Source organism: Suricata suricatta, chromosome 3, assembly GCF_006229205.1.
Source record: "Suricata suricatta isolate VVHF042 chromosome 3, meerkat_22Aug2017_6uvM2_HiC, whole genome shotgun sequence".
Lineage (NCBI taxonomy): Eukaryota > Metazoa > Chordata > Mammalia > Carnivora > Herpestidae > Suricata > Suricata suricatta.
In genome coordinates, this window is record NC_043702.1 from 10,990,278 (window position 1) to 11,013,682 (window position 23,405).

A 23,405-nucleotide genomic window follows, 5' to 3' on the forward strand; every position below is an offset into this window, starting at 1 on the left:
TTGGGAAGAGGGTGCAGGTAGGGCTCCTGACCCCCAAACCCTGTTTCAACTTCTTTTCCTTCTTTCTTTCTTCCTTTCTTTCTTTCTTTCTTTCTTTCTTTCTTTCTTTCTTTCTTTCTCTCTCTCTCTCTCTCTCTCTCTCTCTCTCTCTTTCTCTCTCTCTTTCTCTCTCTCTCTCTCTCTCTCTCTCTCTCTTTCTTTCTTTCTTTCTTTCTCTTTCTGTCTTTTTTCCTTCCTTCCTTCCTTTTTCTTTTTTTTTCTTTTTCCTTTTCTTTTCTTTCTTCCTTCCTTCATCTTTTTCTCTCTCTCTTTCTTTCTTTGAAAGAAAACATAATTTTTTTAAAAATAAAGAGGCAGACACTAAATATTTTAGGCTTTGCAGGCTGTATGGTCTCTGCCGACAGCACGCAGGTCAGCTTTGGCGGCATGAGAACAGTCAGAGACAGCAGGGAAACACGCTAATGTAGCTATATTCCAATCAGATTTTATTCATGGGCACTGAATTTGAACTTCATTTAATTTTCACATGTCATAAAATATTATCCTCGTTTTGGGTTTGCCCCCTAACAGTTTAAAAACATGATTCTACACAAACAGGCTGTAGGTGGGCTTTGCTCTCTGGTTTGCGGACTCTGAACTAGAAGAAGCCATGCGTTGTGCCTCTCTCGAGCTTCATTTAAAGAAAGAGTTGTTGGGGCGCCTGGGGGGCTCAGTCGGTTAAGTGTCCAACTTCGGCTCAGGTCGTGATCTCACAGTTTGTGGGTCCGAGCCCCGTGTCGGGATCTGTGCTGACAGCTCAGAGCCTGGAGGCTGCTTCGGATTCTGTGTCCCCCTCTCTCTCTGCCCCTCTCCCACTGATGCTCTGTTTCTGTCTGAATCAATAATAAATAAGTAGAAAAGATTTTAAAAAATAAAGAGTTGTCACTGCTATTAAAAAATAAAAATTGCAAGACCACTGGTTCAGATGTTCTGTGCCCGTCCCTGATAAATACTTACTTTTACCACATAGCCATGCAGCTGCAGTGAGTGAAGGTAACATTTCATTTCCAGGGTTGAGGATGAATGCTTGACAACTTTTAGAAACAAGTTTTTTTGTCCTTACAGCCGTTTGGGTAAATAGCCTATAAAATTCAAATTACTTTTACTTCTTTTTTTTTTTTAAAGATTATTTATATTGAGAGAGAGAGAGAGAGAGACAGACAGACAGAAAACAAGAGGGGGAGTGGCAGAGAGAGAGAGAGAGAGAGAGAGAGAGAGAGAGAACATTTTGAGGAGGCTCTGGAGCCTGACGTGGGGCTCGATCCCACAGTGAGATCATGACCTGAATCGAAATCAGGAGTCAGATGCTTAACTGACTGAACCACCCAGACACCCCATTCTAATTACTTTTTCTTCGGGGTTGATTGATTCTACTTTTTTGTTTTGTTTTGTTTTACTAGCCTGTAAATGTATTCCATAGAATCAAGGAGTCACAGTCACTCTTTGCTAGCTTAGACTGAGTGATGTTTGCTCTGCTATTATGGAGTCTGAAATCTAAAAAATTAAGAAAGAATATTACACTGTGTTTTAACTAACTAGAAATGAAATAAATAAAAACTTTTTTTTTTAAATGTCCTGATTTGTGTTTGCTCCCACAGTGTAAATATTCCCACCATGGCTTTTCTTTTTATTTAAGCTGCCAACGGCTTAACAGCTTGTTTACAAAATTCTTGGATTGTTCATAATCGGCTCTCACCTTGCTGGTATGAGCCCACTTGAACACATGCCTCCAACAGGACAGTGTTCACAAAATCAGATAGAAACATCATATATTCTTCCTACCTTTCAGAATTCTCTACGTGCAGAAGCAAGACTAATAAATGTTCTTTCTTAAATTTGTTTTAATGTTTTTATTTATTTTTGAGAGACAGAGGGAGACAGTGCGAGCAGGGGAGGGTCAGAGAGAGAGGGAGAACCAGAATCTGAAGCAGGCTCCAGGCTCTGAGTGAGCTGTCAGCACAGAGCCCGACATGGGGCTCGAACCCATGAACCGTGAGATCATGATGTGAGCCGAAGTCGAAACTTTAACCAACTGAGCCACCCAGGCACACCTAGATAAGTGTTCTTTTAATGTAGGGAAAACAACAGAGTGTGGCCAGGGAAAGGGAGGACAGGGAACTGAAAAATACGAGGTGGGCAATTCACATTTAACAGGATAAAGAGACATATTTTCGATCTGGAACTTTTCAAGCCTATCTTTTTCAACTTAATCCTCCGAGACCCGTTTGGTTGTATTTAGCACGCGTTCACTGATCACTCCCTGTACACCGGACCCTGTGGCCGGTCAAGTTGGGAGAGGAATGTAAAAGGCACGGCCCTTCTTTTAGAGAAATCGGTTGACGGTATTGACATTGTACAAGCTATAAGCATAAATACGGTTTAATAACTGAGATGTGGATTTGCAAACTGGACGGAAAGCGCTGTAGTTGAACAATCGCATGTGTGGGGCTTCTGGTTTTCTTCACATGCATCATTAATATCTCCAGGAGCACGGGGGCCCCCAGGACATGAAGGAGAGATAGCTATAATTGCCCTAAAAGGGAAAACCGGAGAGCCTGGACCTCCTGGAGATAGTGGATTCCCAGGAGCAGAAGGTAAGCACTTATTTTTTTTTTTAAACTGTATCAAATGAGTAGACTTCTTTTTGGGCTGTTCAAACAAGCATGCATACAGACAGCTTTCCTAATGATGCTGAGATTAGCCAAGGTCACATTTATTTCTAAGACATCACTATACCCAGATTAACCTCATGCTGCATTTTTCTTTTGCTTCTCCGGGCCAGAACGTCAAATTCATAGGTATGTATAGGTTTTGACAATTCAAACTAAGATCAACCCTAAGACTATACATATAATACTGGTTCCAGCATTAAAGTACCCCTGTTTTTGGTCACTGGTATTGTAATGAATAATTTTATTTTTTTTAAGTTTATTTCTTTATTTTGAGAGAGAGAGAGAGAGCACAAGCAGGGGAGGGGCAGAGATGGAGAAGGCGAATCCCAAGCAGGCCCTGTGCTGTCAGCGCCAAGCCTGATGCGGGGCCCAAACTCACCAACCGTGAGATCCTGACCTGAGTGGAATTCAAGAGTCAGATGCTTAACCACCTGAGCCACCAAGTGCCCCGAATCATTTTAATTGTTAAAATCGATTGTCTAGGTCATTGTGACCAGGACTCCATGGTTTTCAGTGTGTATAGGAACCCCTTGGGCTCTTCTGAAAACGCAGATCCTCAGTCAGTGATGGGGGGCAGCCCAACTCTGCCTTTCTAACCATTACCCTGTGCCTGTGCTGCTGCTCCTCAGAGACACCGTGTGGCCAGGATTTTGACCGCCACATTTGTATTCTCTTTCCCAAGTTCACAGTTAGTCTGCCTGAGGCCTGGGTCTTGTCTTGGCTCTCTCCTGAACCGGCCGCTAGGGGGCGAAAGTCTTTTAACTTCTTCGAGGTTCTTCCTCCTTCGTAAAACGGGGTGCGTGAAAGCGAATGACCCTGCGTGCCCGGTCCTCCTTTCGGTTCCCCCAGTCTCTTCGCGGGCGCTTCTTTCACTGAAGCCAAAAACCATCACGATACGGCTTAGGGCAGAAATTCAGATTCCCAAAACCTTTGGCTTTATCTCATAAATGTAGAACCCAAACCCGCAGCCTCACTATTGCCCGGCCCAGGATTTCCTCAAAGAGGTTTGTTAACACTTCCAACCCCATCAGGTGATAAAGGCGATCCGGGGATGCAGGGGAGGAGAGGAGAGCCGGGAAGACACGGACCACCTGGATTTCACAGAGGGGAGCCTGGCAGCTCCGGGCAGCCCGGGCTCCCGGGAGCCCCAGGCCCTCCGGGCTCACCCGGGCTCAGAGGGATTATTGGTTTTCCGGGATTTCCAGGTGACCAGGTAAGTGGCTGCTTTGGGGGAGGAAAGAAATAATAAAACCCTTTTGCTCTTGGGATGCTAAGAAGGAGTCATAATTTGTCAGTATACGTCATTGCCCTTTAACTGGTTTTTAGAGGATAAGGGATAAATGCCAAAGGAAGGGTGCAGCCGGCGGGAAGGCCATGATGCTAACTATAGTTTTTGGCCAGTGTTCATACCTGTATCTCGTAACAGATGATCCAGTCACTTTATGTACTGCACCCCCCAGCCTAGTTTAAATAGCCCCACAGAAGTTTCTCTCATGATTCATGGTTTATCGGAGGAAAGAATCATCTGAAATATGACCCACATTCTGGTTCCTAAGTCTTCCCGTCGAACTGCAGATATCACAGATTTTGCTGTAAATACATTTGGTCTTCAGAACCAGGAGTCAAATACCCCCTTGGGAAGCCAAGAGGTACGAAGCATGTAGGAGCCTACATCATCACTTCCAGAAGATGAATGTGATTTGCTGTCCATCTTTTGGAATCAAATAGATTGTTTTACGTTTTTGGTAAAAAAAAAAAAATGTCTTCTAACAGTATTTTATTTGGTATCAGTTTGCGTGTTCAAAACTTAAAATTCAAGTTATGGGATGCAATTACTGTTTTGCAATCAGAAATAGAGAATTGGACGCTACCCGTTTGTACCTCTGGTTCTGGGCTTTGAGCACCTTTTAAAAGCTAGACGCATGAAGCAATATTGCCTGTAATGCGTTTCTGATTTTCTTTACCACTGCACGTATGTGGGCATTGGTTATGGAAGGTAACGACTGGATCATGTTAGGAACGTGCTATTTGCATTTGAAACCAAACAAGGTCTTTTGTGTTAAACTCTCAGGGTGAGCCAGGTTCTCCAGGGTCCCCTGGACTTTCAGGAATCGACGGAATGAGAGGCCCTAAAGGTAGGCTCTGGGAACCCAGCCGCCGTCCACCAGGCTGCTAGTCCCGGGTCTTCATAACACCGCGAGCACGCACATTTGGCACAAATGAAAAATTAAATCCATCAAACAAACTGCAACATCCAAGGGTTTCTTTTATTATTGTTTAAGTTTTTATTTAAATTCCAGTTAGTTAACATACAGTGTAATATTAGTTTCCGGGGTACAGTACGGGGACTCCACACTTCCATACACCCCCAGGGATGACCACAGGTGCCCTCCTGAATCCCCCTCACCTGTTTCCCCCAGTCCTGCTCCCTTTTCTAATCATCATCAGTTTGTTCTCTCTAGTTAAGGGTCTGTTTCTTGGTTTTCCTCTCTCTCGTTTTCCCTTTTGCTCATTTATTTTGTTTCTTAAATTGCACATATGAGTGAAATCATATGGTATTTATCTTTCTCTGACTTATTTTGCTTAGCATCATATTCTCTAGCTCCATCCATATTGTTGCACATGGCAAGATTTCTTTTTTTTATGGCTGAGTAATATAGCATTTGATTCCATAAATATAAATATATATATATATATATTTGTATGTATGTACACACTCCACACACACACACACAGATACACATACACACACACCACATCTTCTTTATCCATACATCAAGTGATGGTTGCTTGGACTGTTTCCATGGTTTGGTTTTTGGGGATAATGCTGCTATAAATACTGAGGTCCATGTATTCTTTTCAATTGGTATTTTTGTATTCTTTGGGAAAATACCTAGTAGTACGATTACTGGGTCTTAAGGTACTTGTTTTTCTCTTTTTGAGGAACCTCCATACTGTTTTCCACAGTGGCTACCCCAGTTTGCATTCCCACCAACAGTGCAAGCGACTTCCCCTTTCTCTGCATCCTCACCAACACCTGTTGTTTCTTGTGTTAATTGTAGCCATTCTGACAGGCGTGAGGTGATATCTCATTGAAGTTTTGAATTTCATTTCCCTGGTGATACGTGATGTTGAGCATCTTTTCGTGTATCTGTTGGCCATCTGGATGTCTTCTCTGGAACAATGTCTATTCATGTCTTCTGCCCATTTTTAATTGGATTATTCATTTGGGGGAGTATTGGGTTATATAAATTCTTTACATATTTTAGGCACTAACCCAGCAGTTCTTTTTAGACTCCATTAGACAGTCAAACACTCGAGACACAAATCATGCACATTTGTCATTCAGATGCAGGGGTGCTGGAGAGAGAACAGGGTGCCCATGGAGCACACAGGTCACGGGTCTTTCTCCTCAGTGGGGGTCCTTTAGTGACCTTTGTAGTGATCACAGCTCCTTAAGTGACAGCTCAGGTGCATGAAGACCAGACCCACATTGGTGAGCAGTGTCCACCTTGGCTTAGAAGCCTTCTGCCCCATAGGTCCCAATATCTCTTCTAAGGATTCTATAGATATGGCTTTTAGGGTCCCAGAGACAGGAATCATGGTGCACAGAGAAGGCCAAGACTCTGACTTCCTATCAGGTGTTAATATTTTTGCCTAAGAGTGTCTGGGCCACATGTATATTACAGTTGGGTCATGTTTACCATAAGCCAAGGGTCAGCTCGTGTGTTTTCTGAAGGGGTCAGACCACAGGTATTTTCAGCTCTGTGGTCTCCGTTACAACTACTCAGCTGTGCATGAGTGCATCTATAGCATGAAAGCAGCTGCACAACATGCAGTAAGGGGTGTGGCTGTATTCCAATAAGAATGTATTTACAACAAGCTGCAGGTTAGATTTGGCCCCGTAGGCCTTGGTTTACCTTGTGTCATAACAATGTTGCCTCATAATACAAGTGACATCCTCCTACCTTAATCAGATTTCCAGGAAAACGAAAACACATAGTTAGACGTGGCTAAAAATGTCCTCAGAGAGGGGTGCCTGTGTGGCTCAGTCACTTAAGTGTCCAGCTTTGGCTCAGGTTGTGATCTCGCAGTTCTTGAGTTCAAGCCCTGCATTGGGTTCTGTGCTGCCAGCTTGAAGCCTGGAACCTGCTTCAGATACTGTGTCTCCCTATCTCTCTGCCTCTCCCCTGCTTGCACCCTCTCTCTCTCTCCAAAATAAGTAAACATGAAAAAAAATTTTCATAATGTTCTTAGAGAAAGGAGGTTTCATTAACCTTTTATTCAGACACAGAAGCAAACACAAATCAGGATATCTTAAACTGCAGTGTTTACACAAAATCTATAACGTTGTTACTGTCCCTGTATGCCGTTGGGTTAATATTTTTCTTTGAATCTTAAATATGATTCACCTTTCTAACCTTAGAAAGCAGTGATAAGTGAATTCACAAGTTTGATAAGCAGTTATATTTTACTTTATCACAGGTTAAAATGAATAACTTTAAAATATAAAAGAGCAGGGGCACCTGGCTGACTCAGACAGAAGAGCATGCGACTCTTGACCTCGGGGTTGTGAGTTCAAGCCCCACGTTGGATGTAGAGACCCCTGAAAAAATATAATCTTAAAAAAAGGAAAAATATAAGAGAGTACTTACTAAGCCACTGAAAAATCTTCCTTACCACTCATGAAGCATGCTGTCCGTGTTGAGAGACCCCGTAAATAATACGGTCATTGCTATGGGAGAAAAAGGAGGGTGCACACTTATTTATTCAGAAAGAATAACGTAGATATCTTCTTTAGAAATAGTTACAAATAAAGAAGTTTTCGTATTTGAGTTGACACTTTATGGCTTCATGGTTTCCGAGTCCCTCCTCTTGTGCTTACCTGTGCATTTATTATAGTTCCTCCACCTCTCTCAGAACGCAAGCCTACTTCTTACTCTCTTCATTCCCGTTTTTGGCCATGTTTGCATGGACTTGAAATGCACTCATGATATCTGGAGTCAGAGCTCTCTCATATGAGAATATGATCAGCTTTTTTTTTTTTTTTTTTAAATCAGAGGGAGAGGAAGAGAGAATATCCCAAGCAGGCTCCACGCTGTCAGCACAGAGTCTGATGCAGGGCTTGAACCCGCAAACTGTGAGATCATGACCTGAACCAAAACCAAGATCCGATGCTTAACCAACCGAGCCACCCAGGTGCCCCTGTAATTTTGTTTTTACAAGGATGTTGAGTTGAGCTTCCTTGTGACCTTGACCTGTGATTGTAGCAGTTAAACAGGGGCAATTTCTGCTTTTTGTTTCTAAAACACGATATAAAATATAGTCACTCAATGCCAAGTAATTTCTTACATACCTAAATTAGAAACTATTTTAGGGAATTTAAAAATTCAAGCATACTAATACCTATAGTTTCTTATGATTGTTATGAACTATAAAATGATGCATGTGTGTGTGCACGTGTGTGCATGTGTTTAAATCACATCTTGCAACTATGTTTCCATTGTTCTTATATAGGAAAACCCCTATTTTTCCAAAAATTCCTCTGGAACATTTGAAGATAAGCTCTAAAGGCGAATATGATAATTATCAAGTCACTTTTATGAAACAAAATTAAATTCTCTTAAATAATATTACATGCATTGTACCACTTACAGGAGACAAAGGGGACCCTGCTCTGCTGTTCGGCCCACCTGGTCCAGAGGGAGAACCGGGCAGCCCTGGATGTCCAGGTACACCTACAGAGTTTTTCTTCTTAAAACAAACAAAAAAATAACTTTGGTTTGAAAAACAGAACAATTACTTTATACTACTATCCAGCAATGGTTATATCCGTATTTTCTTCCTTCTCCCTTTGCCCATTAAGATACATCTGAGAAGGACTATGTATCAACACTGCCACCACATCGTTGGTCCAGAAGGACATCAGGATTAGACACCAGGGATTCTCCATCTCTTTCCACCATGGCCCCCATGACCCATGCTGTTGACATAACAGTCCACTCCTTTGGCATGCCCGGACTTTGACATTTTGGTCAAAAATGATTATTGCAAGCAATTAAAAGCAGTACCATTTCCCAATCTCTAGAATTATAAATGATACATTAGCATAACCACGCCCACTGACCACAGTTTCGGGTTATCATTCCAGCCCTTTCTTTCTTACTCAGAAAATCGTATGTGAATGGGGAGTGCCATTGTTGAGATATCACGGACTATCACATTTACTAAAAACCAAACCAGAAAAACAAATTAAACCTCATCACCAACAATGAATCTAAATAGTTCAAAACAGTACTTCGTTTATCAGTGACAGCTGGCATGAAATCCCTCAGAACGGATTGGGATGTTCCTGTGGGTTCTCATCCTCTACTCGAGGCTGAGGTTGGCTTCAGTACCCGACCGTTGACGAAATGTACGTGCCTTTTAACTTAGTGACTTGACTTGTAGGAATTTATCTGAAGTCGATTATCAGACAAGTGTACAAAGATGCGGGCATAGGAACTTGCATGGCATGGAAAGAGCAAATGTCATCCACAAATGATTGGTTAAAGAAGGCTGCACAATCCCATTCAGCCAATAGTAGGCAGGTTAGAAAGAGTTTTGTCTTTAGATGGGCCCCTTGTAAATTAAAATATCTCCTCTCACTAGTTCTGTGTATCATCTTAGCATTCTCTTGGACAACAGTCATGTTTCATTACTTACAACAGAAGGAATATATGAGCAGAAGCATTATCAGAAATTTTATTTTTTTGTTTTTATACCACAAGATTGCTAAAAGGGAAGGCGAACAGAAAAACAAGCTATTAGAATGGCAAGAACTTTCTCACTGCCTTTCACATCTGTCTTTTACCTCTGACCTGGTCAAATAGATTTAGATAACATGATAGTTTAACCGAAATGTACAGATCACGTGTACATTTGGAGGGGAAAATAGTTTTGAGCTTAACATGATGGAGGTTCCTAATAATCCCAGAGGGAGAGGCCTTAAGAAGGAGAGCCTGTGGTTCCACGTCAGCCTTGATCATTACTGCCCATGTGACGTTGGGTGAGTTACTCATCATTTGTGAGCTAGTTTCTTACTTAAGAATAAGTATAATTATAGGATTAATAATTGCATAATTATAATTGCATAATTATAGGAGTGCTTTGAGGATCAAATAAGATTCCTTGAAAGCAGTTTGTAAACTGAAAATTCCACATTTACTGGTATTTTTATGTAAACCATTAAGATAGTAAGATGAAACCAGCCTCCAAATGGAGGGCTTTGATTTTACCTAGTATTTTAAGTTAAAAAAGATCAATCTGAGTTATTTTACACTTATGTTAACTTTTTTAAAAGTGTTTTTTAAAGTTTCATATTTATTTTGAGAGAGAAAGAGAGAGCGCGAGCATGAGCAAGGGAGATGCAGAGAGAGGGAGAGAGGGAATCCCAAGCAGGCCCGCGCTGCCAGTGCAGAGCCTAACGTAGGGCTCAAACTCACAAACCATGGAGATCATGATCCGAGCCGAAATCAGGAGCTGGATGCCTAACCGACCCAGCCACCCAGGCACCCCAGGCTAACTTCTTAAAGAAAATTTGCCTTCATGTGATTTTCCTGGTGTTCTGTGCTTGTCACCATTTAAATTGTTCTTTTTCTCATGTACAATAACGTTAGCCTAAAATTTCTAAATTATCTCATATGTTTCTCACTCACTCAGAGTTTACCTAAATAGACCATTCCCGTTGACAGGAAAAGCATGGATTGAATTTGAATGAGTCCAGCTAGAAGCCATAGAGCTCACATCTGTCTCCGGGGATTTTACAGGAGTGCAGTGGGTTCAGCTGTACCTCCCCCTTTCAGTTCAGAGAGAAAACACAGCATAGATGAACTCACAAGTTCTGTTCTTAACACAGGTGCCACCGGGCTGGCAAGCCTTTATTTTTTCGTTTGGAGAAAAGAATGATGCTGTCCTACCTTTCCTACAAGAATGTTTTCAGGATAAAAAAGTAACACACAGTGAGGCTCATGGATCTTAAATTTGATCAGGGAGCAGGTATAGATTAACACAGGCTTGTTCCGTGTGTGTCATAATAAATAATGACTCTGCCCCACCATGGGTTTGTAAGTAACAGAGCTATATACTTTATTAGCTAATTCAACTGGCTAATTTCAGCACAGACTATTGGCTTATCCTAGGAGTCTGAATTGTATTAAAGTGACACATTATGAAGAAACATATGTAGAGATAGTCATCCTCTATAGTAATCAAAGAAATAGAATTAAAGTAAGTCTGAAGTATTATTTCCTTTGACTGAACTGGCAAGAAAAGAAGCCAACAAACTAACAAGTCCTCAGGTTACACGCGGCGGTGTGAGATGGTGCAGCACTTAACTGCCAAGAAACCATTTCACAGCCTCTGTCAAGAACACGATGGTCTATTATTCAAATGTTCTTTTCAGCAAGTCTCTGTCCTGAGAAAGAGACTCCAGTACTTTTTTTAAACTTAAGGTTATAATCATCTGATGCATGTGTGTTTCTGGAATGGGACCCAGTGAGGACAAACCAGCCGTAAAGGACAATAGGGACACAATTGGGGCAATTCAAGTATGGAACGAGGACTAGATGACATTAACGTTGTTCTTCATTTTCTTGGCTGTGATGATGTTATTTTAACCGTGTAGAAAACGGTTTCTTCAGGCATACCTCCTGAAGTATTTAGGGTTAGGATTCCACGATGTCTATCATTTACTTTGAAATACTTCAGCATTATAGTGCACCCCAAATACCATACAGTGTAACCTAGAAATTTTCTATGGCTAGGAATTTTTCCTGAGGAAACAATTTGATATGAGAAGAATTGATTAAAAATGTATAAGGATCATTATGCATCACAGCAAAGAGAAATAACTCGAATGGCCAATAGTAAGAGAAAATTAGATTAAGATTAACTCAATAAGCTATCAGCTAGTCCTTTAAAAACAGCAATTACAAAAAAAATGGCAAGTTTGGGAAATTACTTACAATTCAATGATAATTTAAAAAATCAAAATATAAAATTGTGGGTCTTATTTGCACGTTATTATACACATGAAAGATTGTATCAGGGTGGTAGGTTTAGAAGTGTTTCATTTTGCTGTCTTTTCAATAGAGAAATTATAAATGTAAACAAGAAATAATAGAAAAGAATGGCAGGGGCTGTAGTTGGAGGTAACTGTAGGTTCACCACCTCAAAGTCTAATCTCCGATTATTCAGGTGTTCGATTCTTTCTTTAGGACATCTGGGGGCACCTGGAGAGCGGGGCATGCCCGGTGTTCAAGGACCCCAAGGACCACCTGGAAGGCCAGGACTTCCTGGCTCCTCTGGACCACCAGGCTGTCCAGGTATCTTTTTATCCAATTTTTTTTAGTGTTTATTTATTTTTAAGAGAGAGAGACACAGAGTGCAAGTGGGGAGGGGCAGAGAGAGAGGGAGACACAGAATACAAAGCAGGCTCCAGGCTCTGAGCTGTCAGCACAGAGCCCAATGCAGGGCTCAAACCCACCAACTGTGAAATCATGACCTGAGCTGAAGTTGGACGCTTAAAACCAATTGAGCCACCTAGGCGCCCCTGTCCAGGTATCTTGAAAAGAGCCTGGAAACTTCCGGGTACTCTTCTACCTTCTGGTATAACAGAAAAGGCCAGCTTTCACTCAGACCTAGTTTCAGATGCAACTCTGCCATTTCCCAGACCTGTGACTTGGGACAAATCACTCAAACATACCCATTCCTCTCTTGTGAGTTGGAGCCAGTCCTGTCTCCATGGGTGGCAGGGGGTTAGACCAAGACAACACCTGTCACAAGCCAAGCAGGGAGCCAGGTGCAAAGTGACAGGCTGACAAGCGCCTTTCCATCCTTCCTTAATCTACTGCCATTTAGATGCTGGCTTTCTTGTCTCCTTTCGACTTCAGGCAAATACGGCACATAAAACACAACATTAAGGGCTCCATCTCCTCCTGCCAATTCAGAATATAATGGAAGTTTAAAATTGCCGTTGGCAACTTTAATCACTCCAAGTGTAGTTAGTCCATCTGAGGTTAAGTATATTCTTTCTCTCTAGAGTTAGAAAGTCTAGGGCAAAAAAAAAAAAGACCCTGTTCTCAGTTACCTATGTATTAAGAATACAGATGACCTTCCCCATTAAGGTGACTCATGTATCAACTGGGTGTCTGCAGAGCCTCCTTCTTGTCCTCAGGTGATCCAGGGGTGCCTGGGCTGATGGGACATCCAGGAGAAATGGGGGTTCCTGGGCCGAGAGGCAGGATGGGGGATCCGGGGGCACCAGGTCTTCCAGGAATAAAAGGTGAGTAAAAGGAAGCCCATGAGAGCAAACTGACAGTGCGTTCCCCCCACTGGGTGACACTGGTCTTGCTCATGGCTCTTTCCCCTTTCCCACAGATGCCAGTTAGCACCTACTCCCTTACTTAGAGCTTCAGGCAGTGCATCGGGTCTCTTGACCCTCCTTCTACCAAAATGGTGGTGCCGCCATATTTGAGGGCATTTCTCTCAGTGTCTCCCACAGTGTTCAGGCCTCTTCCATCTGTTCTTTCCTTAGATAGTTAAGCTCCTATCATGTTCGAGATTGTGTGTTAGATGCTAGGCATACAATTGTGAGGAAAATAGACATGATTACCGACTTCATGGAACTCACAGTGTATGTGGCAAGACAGACATGTTCAAAACATATTTGTAAATATATGTGTATTTACCAATCCTGATAAGTGGAAGGAAAAGAATAAAACGCCATAAAGAAAGAGTCACTAATATTCATTATCTTTGTTAGATAAAGAAACATTTTTTTCCCCTGGTTGCATTTTTGGTCTTTATGGCTAATAGAAAACTGGTTATAAGTTTGGTTAGAGTAATATCATATTCCTATCACCTGCCATATTCATTTGTCATAAAAAAAATCTCCATGCTCCTCCATTCCTCCACGGTACTTATTCCTCTTCTGTCCGTTTCTTCCATTTATTAAAAAAAAGCTTTTCATGGGCACTTTATATATACTTAGAATAGCACCTCTATTGTATCACATTTGCATGTTGAGAAGGTGATTTTTATATCCCAGGCATCCAGCAGATAGCCAGTACATCTATTGGATGGTTATGGTACGCATTTTTATATTTGTAAATAAATTAAGAAACAGAGGCATGGACAAATCGAGAATGAACAACCTACCTTGTAACTATGGAGTCAAGGGCAAAAAGAAGTCAGCAGATGGAGGCTTACGCCTTAGTTGGTAGGTGTCTGTAATCAAGTTCCCTCCCCTTGGCTCTCACTGACCCTCTGCTATGACTCATTCCTGTACTAAATTTCAGTCCAATGAAAATTACCTCCTCTCATAAGAGTTGGAAATCCCTCCTTTGGGCTCTTAGTTGCTTTATTGTCTTGAAAATCCAAATTAAAACTTCCCACACTTTGACCTCTTCCCTCATCCAGTAGTTTTCAGGTCATTTCTGTTTTCTAGCCGGCACTAGTGTGGTATGTGTTTCACGGGACAAGTATGCAGAGAGAGAAGCCTTTTATTTTGGAGAGTTGGCACACTTAGGTATTTCCATGTGGCCAAACATTATTTGGCCTCTACTTCCCACGGCTGAACAAGATGTCTTTATGCAGTTCGTCTCCCTCTTTGTTGGCACGTAACATGAAGTGCAGTGATTTGTGATAAATTTCGGATCTTAAGCAAAATGATCACTTTTTAAAAAGGTTTTCTTTGTTTTGAAAGACAGCATGTGTGGGAGAGGAAGAGAGAGAGGAGAGAGAATCCCAAGCACGCTCCACATTATCAGCTCTGGGCTCAAGCTCACAAACTGTGAGATCATGACCTGAGCTAAAATCAAGAGTTGGGTGCTTAACCAACTGAGCCACCCAGGCACCCTCCAAGTGATCTTTAAAAATGTTTTTTATGTTTATTTATTATTGAGGCATAGAGAAACAGAGCATGAGCGGGGGGCGGGCAGAGAGAGAGGGAGACACAGAATCTGAAGCAGGCTCCAGGCTCAGAGCTGTCAGCATAGAGCCCGATGTGGTGCTTGAACTCATGAACCATGAGATCATGACCTAAGCCAAAGTCAGACACTCAACTGACTGAGCCACCCAGGCACACACCCCCCCAAGTGATCATTTTTTATGTTAAAAGTTTATTTAGTGACTGTGGCTGTTTGCTGTCACTGGCAATCCCTGTTGCCCTGGTGGTGTGTTCTTGGACACTGTTTTGAGTGTCTAGAAGGTGAAATTGTGTAAAAAAAAAAAAAAAGAAATCATTTCCATTATTAACTCCTTTTCTTCTAACCCTCCTTGTTTAATAAAAATAGCAAGGATTTTCAAACCTCTTGGTACCAAAACAATAACATACACTCAGTGTGACTGAAATGACTTGGCTCATGTCACTATTGTAGGTTTGTCTTTCTCTTAATTTAGTTTGCATTTATCACATACTTTCACTGTGATATGTTATTAAAATACCAGTAGCTGAGGACGTTGACTGGGGAAAAGAATTACTCGAAAATTCAATCTGCCATCACACCATAGTTCTGTGCTACGAAATAACGAGTTTGTCGGGAGACGGTGAGGAAGTGAGCCTGTCCGCCGGAGGGTCCATCGGAACGACACAGCCAGATGCTGCAACGGTGCCTCCTGGCCATGCCGCGACACTGCTTCACCGCAAACAGCCCAACGGACGACTGGGCTTTAAAACAACAAAACAAAACTGTGCACTACATTCCTAAAAATTAAAACGTCCACACTATAAATCCATTGTGGCCGTTTCTCCTGCTGATATAAAAATGAACCGCACTCCAGCAGAAGCGCTTTGATCTGAGAAGCTAAATATTTGAAGTATGTTCTAAATAAGTCAAGGGGACTGATTATCTTGTTTGAACAAACCAGCTGTTGAACTCAAGAGTTGTTTGCCCTGCTGGAACAGGCCGCGTGGATTCCCAGTCCTGCTTGAGTTCCGTCAGGTTTAAACTTGAACTTAAACATATGCTACAAATGGCTTGATTTGTAGATTCCGGTTTTCAAGCACATCTGCCCTCTTTTGAAAGGAAGGCACTCAGCTCCTTGTTGGGCGTTCCTGAGCCCGCAATAATGAAAACCTAAAGACGACTCTTTGTAGTATGACAACTGTAAAGATACACATGGCTTATTTTGGCTGGTGGCCAGCACGCTATCGCGCAAGAGAAAAGGCACCTCAAAAGGTCTTATATCTGGAGAGAAATGCCACGCATCTGACAGCCGCGAGAATCACGGAAACGCTCTCCCGCTTCTACACCTGGGGAGCGTCCCTTCCAGCCCTGCCCCCACGGCACTTGCCAGTCTCGATGTAATTGCCTATTTGTTCTGTCAGGTCAGGGATTGCATCTCTCTCACTCTCCATTGTCTTGTCAGCAGCTGTCACTAAGAACATTTGGGGACCGAAGCTCCAGGGGTTAGGAGACCACGTCTTTATGCTCCTGGTGCCTCTTCTTAGTAAGCACTCATGTATTTTCTGAATTAAAAAAAAAATTCAGAGTCTGTTTTGATAAGCTTTCAACTCTGTTCAACCATCATCCTGTGGTTGCGAAGGTCTCTCCCATCAGCGTCCACACTCGGGTGACCAGCTGTCCCGCTCTGCCTGGGACTGAGGGGTGCCTCAGGATGCAAGATGTAAGAGAATCCCCCTCAAACAGGGATGAGGCATGGTCACCCCGTGAAAAGTATAAAGGCCACTGGGGACAGAGTAGCATTTTCAGGCTTTAGAACAAAAGAAAACCTCAGTGGGAAACCAGTCTCAGAGTGGGCTGGGTAACCCGGGTGGCAGCTGTGATTCCCATTAGGGCTGGAGCAGAAGGTTCCAGTCTCTGAGTGGGGGGAGAGCGCCCCGGCCCGTGAGTGCAGCGAGATGCAGCCTCAAATGACGCCTGGTAAGCTGGAGGACGGCCAGAGAGGTGAATAAAAATCCTCATTACCAAGGAATGTGCTTTGTTAGCCTAATTGTCTCTCATCTGTGCTGTATATATTTTATGCATGAACAACTTTCTGATTTAGAGATGGGATGGATAAAAAGCTTTCAGTAAAAAGGAAAAAATTGCCCTTAAAATCCACCCAGATGTAGCTGCATTCAATTTAGAAAGATAACATTGGGTCAGCTCAGGGTCGGCCAGTTCAACAATGGTGAGGGGCTGAGCCTGTGACAACCCGGGATGTGGACTGGCTGACGGGACAATGCGGAGTCGGCAGAAGCTGAGACACCCCACCCAGCGAAGTCCCTAAGCCATCAATCTTGGTGGCTTAGGTTGGAGATCAAAACACATTGAACTGGCAAAATGTTCTCAAAAAATTTATTATCATTTCAGATAGATGGCAATAAATATCCAGTTCTGGCAGATGAAGGTCTGTGTGTTCTTTTGGTGCAAACTTGAAACGTTGGCTCATTAATAGGAAAGAGGATTGAGAAAGAAACTCAGCCAGAGCTATTAAAAGTGGTTGGGAAAGAAGAGCTTTAGGAAAAACATGGGTGCATTCTCTACCCCTCCCCCACGCCCCTTTTTCTTTTGGTGTGAGACAAGGTGCCTCATTTGCACCGATCTGAAGTTTAGAGTTTAAAAATAGAGTAAGTGTCCATTTCAAGTACGGATAATTAATCGAATGGAACCAGCTAAGTGTTCCATCTTTAAATAAGAAGCCCACAGAGGACTTGCATATTAATGAAGAGATAATAATTAGCACATAAATTATTTATACACAAATGGATGCCTGTAACTTCACCAAATCTTATTCTTCTCATAAATCTCTCAGAGACTGTGTGACGTGCAAAGAGAAATTGTAACCCCTCCTTCCTACAGATTTCTCTCCACCCGTTTGCTGGCCCTCTGCACTGCACATTTTCTCATTCACTCATTCATCCATGCATCCCCTCACTCATTCAACAGACACCTGCTGAACACCTACTGCACATCAGGAGACATGCTACATGGGGGCTTGGGAGCACTAAGAAGACCCGAGCTTGTACTTAGTTTATCCAGAGTAATCCCGTCACCCAAAGACAGGCCTGTTGCACAGCGTGGGGCAGGCCCTGGCATATGGGCATCAAGGGTGCTCTCTGTGGGTGTCACAGGGAAGGTGAGGGGCACCTTCTGTGTGCGAGGGCGTTACTATTGCAAATGAGAGGGATGTGGCCCTACACTGAATGAATGGCTGGCTGGCTCTCAGTCTTGGATGAAGATCCACCAATGAATTGGGAAGGTCCCAAGGTTTGGACAGGGGCTGAGGGGGAGCTTTTTTCCTCCAAATCAGTCAGTAAGACAAGACATGTGGGAATCATGTGGTGGAGGGCTCAGCTGGAGAGAAATGTTCTGTATGCATCAGTCATCTGCCTTTTCCCCTCCTCTCTCCCTCCTTCCCTCCGTCTGTCCATTGTGTTTTTCCTCTACTCCCTCCCTATGAGTCTGTATACTTGTCTATTACAAGTGTACTACATATTATCATATAGATGTATTATACATATTTTAAGTATTTATGTATTTGATTCTATAGATTTATAGGTGTTCAGTGACAACTTAAGTCGAGTCAGGTTGGGAGATGTCTCCTTTGAGGACTATACTGATACCTGGCAGAAGCTTCTAAACAGACATCAGTGAGGTCGTACCTAATTATGGAGACTAGCGTTTTCATTAAGCATTATGAAATAAATTTAGTTTCAGTAAAGAGGCATCAGTGTGGTTCTTTTTGAAAGAAGTGGTGGCAAGGAAATAGCATCAACCAAATGTGACCTGCAGACCTCTTCTCTCTGAGTAGCATGATGCTTAAAGAAAAGTTAGGTGTGTCATGGATTCCCCAATATGCAACGGGCCCCACGTGTCCTTACTATCTTGCTATCTTTACCTGACTACATCCTGAAGAAATTAGTATCTACACACCGTGATGAAGTGGATAGATCCTGAGCCTGGGGGAAGGAGGTCTGGGTTTGTTCTTTTCTCTTGTCTAGGATGAGTTAATTGTCATGGAATCTGAGGTCCCATTCTACACTAAGATTCAGTCATTCTAGACTAGATCTGGGTAGAGAGAGATGTCCATGATGTGGTCAGAAGCCAAGAGCAGTATGTTAAAACCAAAGAAATGTGTTAAGCTGTCCTGCAAAAAAACGCCCATCAAATGAATGTGTTAAATAATAACCACTGCATGGACTTAGCCTTGATAATGACATCTAGACAGTGAGATCTCACGGCTCCCTCCTAGAGAAGCTGTCGGGTTTCCATCAGCGAATTGTCCCCCCGGGAGGTGCCCGTGTCGGTGGCCTTTGGACTTCAACATCCAGCCTTCCTCGATGGGTCACAGGTCTGTGGTGTGTTTCAGGTCCCTCCGGATCGCCCGGTCTAAACGGCTTGCATGGTTTAAAGGGTCAGAAAGGATCCAAAGGTGCTTCAGGTAAGAGAAAATCCTTTGTGAGCGATTGAACTGCCATCAGCAGAGAGAGAGATATGCTGGCCTTCCTTCACTACACACAATTTGGGGTGTGAAACTAGGAAACTGGCTTGGCTTAGAGACACGCTATTGAACTATTTTTAGGAATGAAGATGACTTACATAAGAAGGATATTTGAGAGAACCCAATTTAAGAAGGAATGGCTGGTTACCAGCTTTCTCTCTCTCTGCTAAAAATACTCTGAATAATTGGTTAGGTGGAGCTAGATTTCAGAATGTTACAAAGAAATGGTTGGGAGATTTTTTTTCTTTTTGGTATTGTTTTAAGTGTAGTGCCACCAAGTACGATCCCCGTGGGTCTAATTAGTAGTTTTAACATCCCTCTGTAGGCTGCTGTTAAAACAAATTACCTGAACAAATTGCTGGTATTTTTGTTATCACAAAGAGGCTAATCATTAACCACTGCATTTGAGTTTGTTCTAGAGTTTTTTTTAAATTTTTAAAAATGTTTATTTACTTGGAGAGAAAGAGACAGAGCATGAACCGGGGAGGAGCAGAGAGAGATGGAGATGCAGAATCCAAAACAGGTTCCAGACTCTGATCTGTCAGTACAGAGCCCGATGTGGGGCTCCATCTCACAAACTGTGAGATCATGACCTGAGCCTAAGTCAGATTCTTAACGGACTGAGCCGCCATGGTGCCCCGTTCTAGAGTTTTAATATAGTGCCTGTTGCTGCCTCAGAAAAATAGCTCACAATCAGACAAGGCAGCTGGAATCAGATACGGAGGTTTGAGGGTGTCGGGTGGAGAGTTGGGTTCTTGTACTTCTATGTTGGACCCCATTGCTGGAGAGAGAGAATCTTTATATGGTTCGGTAGGGCAAGAATTAACGCAGGTCATGTAAGATTCATTTTAGAGGCTCTTCCAAATGGTCTGATCATATGTGTGCCTCCCCAAGAAACCACTCACGTTCTCCCTTTCCCGTGGGAAGTCCCGCACTGTTTCCATTTATATGTCAATTTCCACCTTCAATTTCAAACCAGTTTGTCCATGACGACTTCTTGCTGGATCTCACTGGAGCCTTGATAAGCTGTTGTGTTGTTGTTGTTGTTTCCTTTAATCTGGGAAATAACTATAAAACAAACCCAGCCTGTGGCTGACCACGTGATAGGGCGCAGGAGGGCACATGGCGACCCAGGGGGAGTCCGCGGCCTTTCATGTCACCAGCACAACCCGCTGTATCCCTGTCCCCTCGTTTGGAAGCAGCTCTTTTCCGGGAGCCACAACAGGCGCGAACAGGGAGAAGACACAGTACTAATGCCATTTCCCTCGTTCAGGGTTACATGAAGTGGGCCCACCTGGTCCAATGGGCATACCTGGGCCGAAAGGGGAGACCGGAGACCCTGGGAGCCCGGGAATGTCTCCCCCAGGCCTTCCTGGAGAAAGAGGACCCCCTGGCCCCCCAGGTAAGACGCAGCATGCTTACCCCCTCTATCAATAACTAAACCAAAACCTTCCAAATGTGATGAGGCTGACCTCGCGCACCTCCTTCCTCAGGGCTACCTGGATCACCTGGGCCTGCAGGTGCCACGGGAAGACCTCCTAAAGGCGACATTCCTGACCCGGGGCCACCCGGAGATCAGGGACCCCCTGGCCCTGATGGTCCAAGAGGTATGAGAAAATCCCGGCAGAGGGTGGTAGCTCCTTTCCTTAGATGCTGCCAGGTCCGGAGGATCGTAGGACCAGAGAACGGCAGAGTCGCAGGCCCACGGCAGCCGGGGCAGCCTGGCGGATAGGAGAGGCGGAGTGTGGACAGTGCCCAGTTGCCGGGACCACTCTCAGGGCTGGAGCTCAGAGCTCAGGCTTGTCCCACTCTACCAGGCACCTCTGTCTGGGGACACACTCTGACTCACCGCAGACCTTTCCCATCGCCAGTGCCAGGGGGCTTCTGGGCACAGGGGGTCAGGAGTGGCTGGCATCAGAGTGGGGGAGGGGGCAACTCACTCTGCCTGTTGGTCTCTGGCACCTGCCACATGCAGCACCACCGGCCCGCGTGACCACGCCCAGGCCTGGCCTCCCGAGACACAATCTGTTCAAGGGCTGCTGACGGCATGTGTCCCTCTCGGCCCTTGGCGGGGACGAAGCCCAGCAAGGCAGTGTCTCACCGCATGGGGACTGAGTGGCGCTGGCTGGGGCGTGGGGGACAGAGCCCAGTGCCGGGGGGCTCTGCAGAGGGCAGACAACCGTGTCCCTGATAGCTCATGGAGCGCTTTCAGAGAGCCCCACGCCTCTGCCTTTAAATCTTTGGGATTCCAGTCAGGGTGGGATAAAACGTTATATGATTCTGTTTTACACTGAGAAAAATGAAAATGCTCAAAAATATTCGAGGTAGCTAAGAAGACTAGGACTTGGGCTCCCTTGCTGTGTGCAGTACCTGTTTTCAGATAGAATCGTACATGGAATTGAGTGGCTGTTCCTTTTCCATCTGCCAGGTTTTCTCGAAAGCCTGTCATCTATCGATCTGTCCGCTCATCTGTCCTTCTGTCTGTCCATCTCTCCTTCTACTCGTCATGTTAAAGCAGTGGGGTGACATGCAAGGAGAAGCTGTAAAACCATGCCTCCAAAAGGAATGGCGTGGAAGGGAGGCTCATTCATTGTCTGACGGTTGCTGACAGACCACTTACGCCGTCCCCCAGTTTGGGCTGCAGGAGACACTTTCACCTCTGATCCTGATTGTGTCTATTTTTACTCCTCTGGTCCCCTTCTCGTGCTTGCATCCCGTTACTTCCCTAGAGAAGCTCACAGGCAGCAGCACTCACATTTGTCCTTGACCGAAAGACACTTTTGTTTCTTCCTTGTGGTCAGGAGCACCTGGGCCCCCGGGCCTCCCAGGGACTGTTGACCTTCTGAAAGGGGAGCCAGGAGACCAGGGTCCGCCGGGCCCCCCGGGCCTCCCGGGCCCCCCGGGCCCTCCAGGACGCAAAGGCTTCCCGGGATGTGATGGAAAAGATGGCCAGAAAGGTAGGAATCCAAGTTCTTTCTGAAGCAGCGCATGAAGGGTTTTATGATCTTTCCCCTCAGGGTCCGGGGTGCTGCACCGCGGTGTGGTTACGCATTTCCTACAGAAATAGCGACCGCATTTCCCAATTGCCCTGACTCTCCCAGAGTCGTAAGGTTTGGGTGACATTTGGGTGAGTAAGAAGAAACACGAATTCATCTCCGGCCCCTAATAATATATTTGATAATCTCCTAGACCAGAACTGAGCAGTAGAAATATAACCCAAGCGGGGCTCCTGGGTGGCTCAGTGAAGTGTCTGACTCTGGATTTTGGTTCAGGTCATGATCTCACCGTTTGTGAGTTCAAGCCCCGCATTGGGCTCTGCACTGACAGTGTGGAGCCTGCTTGGGATTCTCCGTGCCTCTCTTTTACTCTCTCAAAATAAATAAACAAACATATTTATAATACATATATTTTATATAAATGTAAGTATTTTATATAAATATTTATATAGATATATATATTTTAAAGAACTATAACACAAGCCACACATGTAATTAAAAGCTGTAGTAGCTTCATTTTAAAAAGTAAAAAGAAATAAGTGAAATGAACTTCCATTTATCCTTTCACATAATACATCCAAATGTTACCTAAGCCTGTCATCCCTGGCGTAACCAGGGCTGTTTGTACAAACCTAGCTCCTCTCCCAGGTGAGACGCCCCTCCTCACCTCTGAGGTCCGGTGTGTGTTTACACTCGCAGCACAACCCAGATTGGATGTGGCAGTTTCAAGTGTTCAGCAGGCGCATGCGGTTCGTGGCTTCCATGTTGGACCGTGTGGTTTTAGACTGACGACCTTGCCCTCCTGTAGTCGAGAGAGACCCCCGTTACTGAACGCCCCCACTATCTAAAGCTAGAATATTTTTTAATTCATTTTTACCTAACTGCTAATATTTGAGGACATTCGTTTTTGGCCACCAGGATTTCGGGGAATGATTCAGTTCAAAGAACTGTTTTGTTGAAAAGAGACCAACAATGGTTATTCATTTTAACTCCCTAAATGTCACAGAGAAGTAACTGTGGAAGTCTGCCCGATAACTGGCACCCTGCCTGACTTCTGAACCAAGCGCAAAATAAATTAGGGCCAAAAGAAGATCAAAACGACATGACGACAGTGCAAACGGCATCCCTATAATGGTGCAGTGCACCACCTGCACAACAGCACACAACAACCCTCTTCAACTTTATTTGCAATAAAATCAATTTTATTTTT

The 23,405-nt window shown here is 43.9% G+C and overlaps 1 protein-coding gene across 1 annotated transcript in view; it reads left to right on the plus strand.

The window, feature by feature from the left end:
* COL4A4 (collagen type IV alpha 4 chain) overlaps positions 1 to 23,405 on the plus strand; it is a 129,561-nt gene that overhangs the window by 87,066 nt on the left and 19,090 nt on the right. The window contains exons 33-42 of the mRNA XM_029933685.1: positions 2,526 to 2,633; positions 3,743 to 3,924; positions 4,783 to 4,846; positions 8,369 to 8,443; positions 11,969 to 12,076; positions 12,928 to 13,035; positions 19,068 to 19,139; positions 20,473 to 20,601; positions 20,693 to 20,806; positions 22,001 to 22,156. Coding sequence (XP_029789545.1) covers positions 2,526 to 2,633; positions 3,743 to 3,924; positions 4,783 to 4,846; positions 8,369 to 8,443; positions 11,969 to 12,076; positions 12,928 to 13,035; positions 19,068 to 19,139; positions 20,473 to 20,601; positions 20,693 to 20,806; positions 22,001 to 22,156 — 1,116 coding nt within the window. The remainder of the gene's footprint in view (positions 1 to 2,525; positions 2,634 to 3,742; positions 3,925 to 4,782; positions 4,847 to 8,368; positions 8,444 to 11,968; positions 12,077 to 12,927; positions 13,036 to 19,067; positions 19,140 to 20,472; positions 20,602 to 20,692; positions 20,807 to 22,000; positions 22,157 to 23,405) is intronic.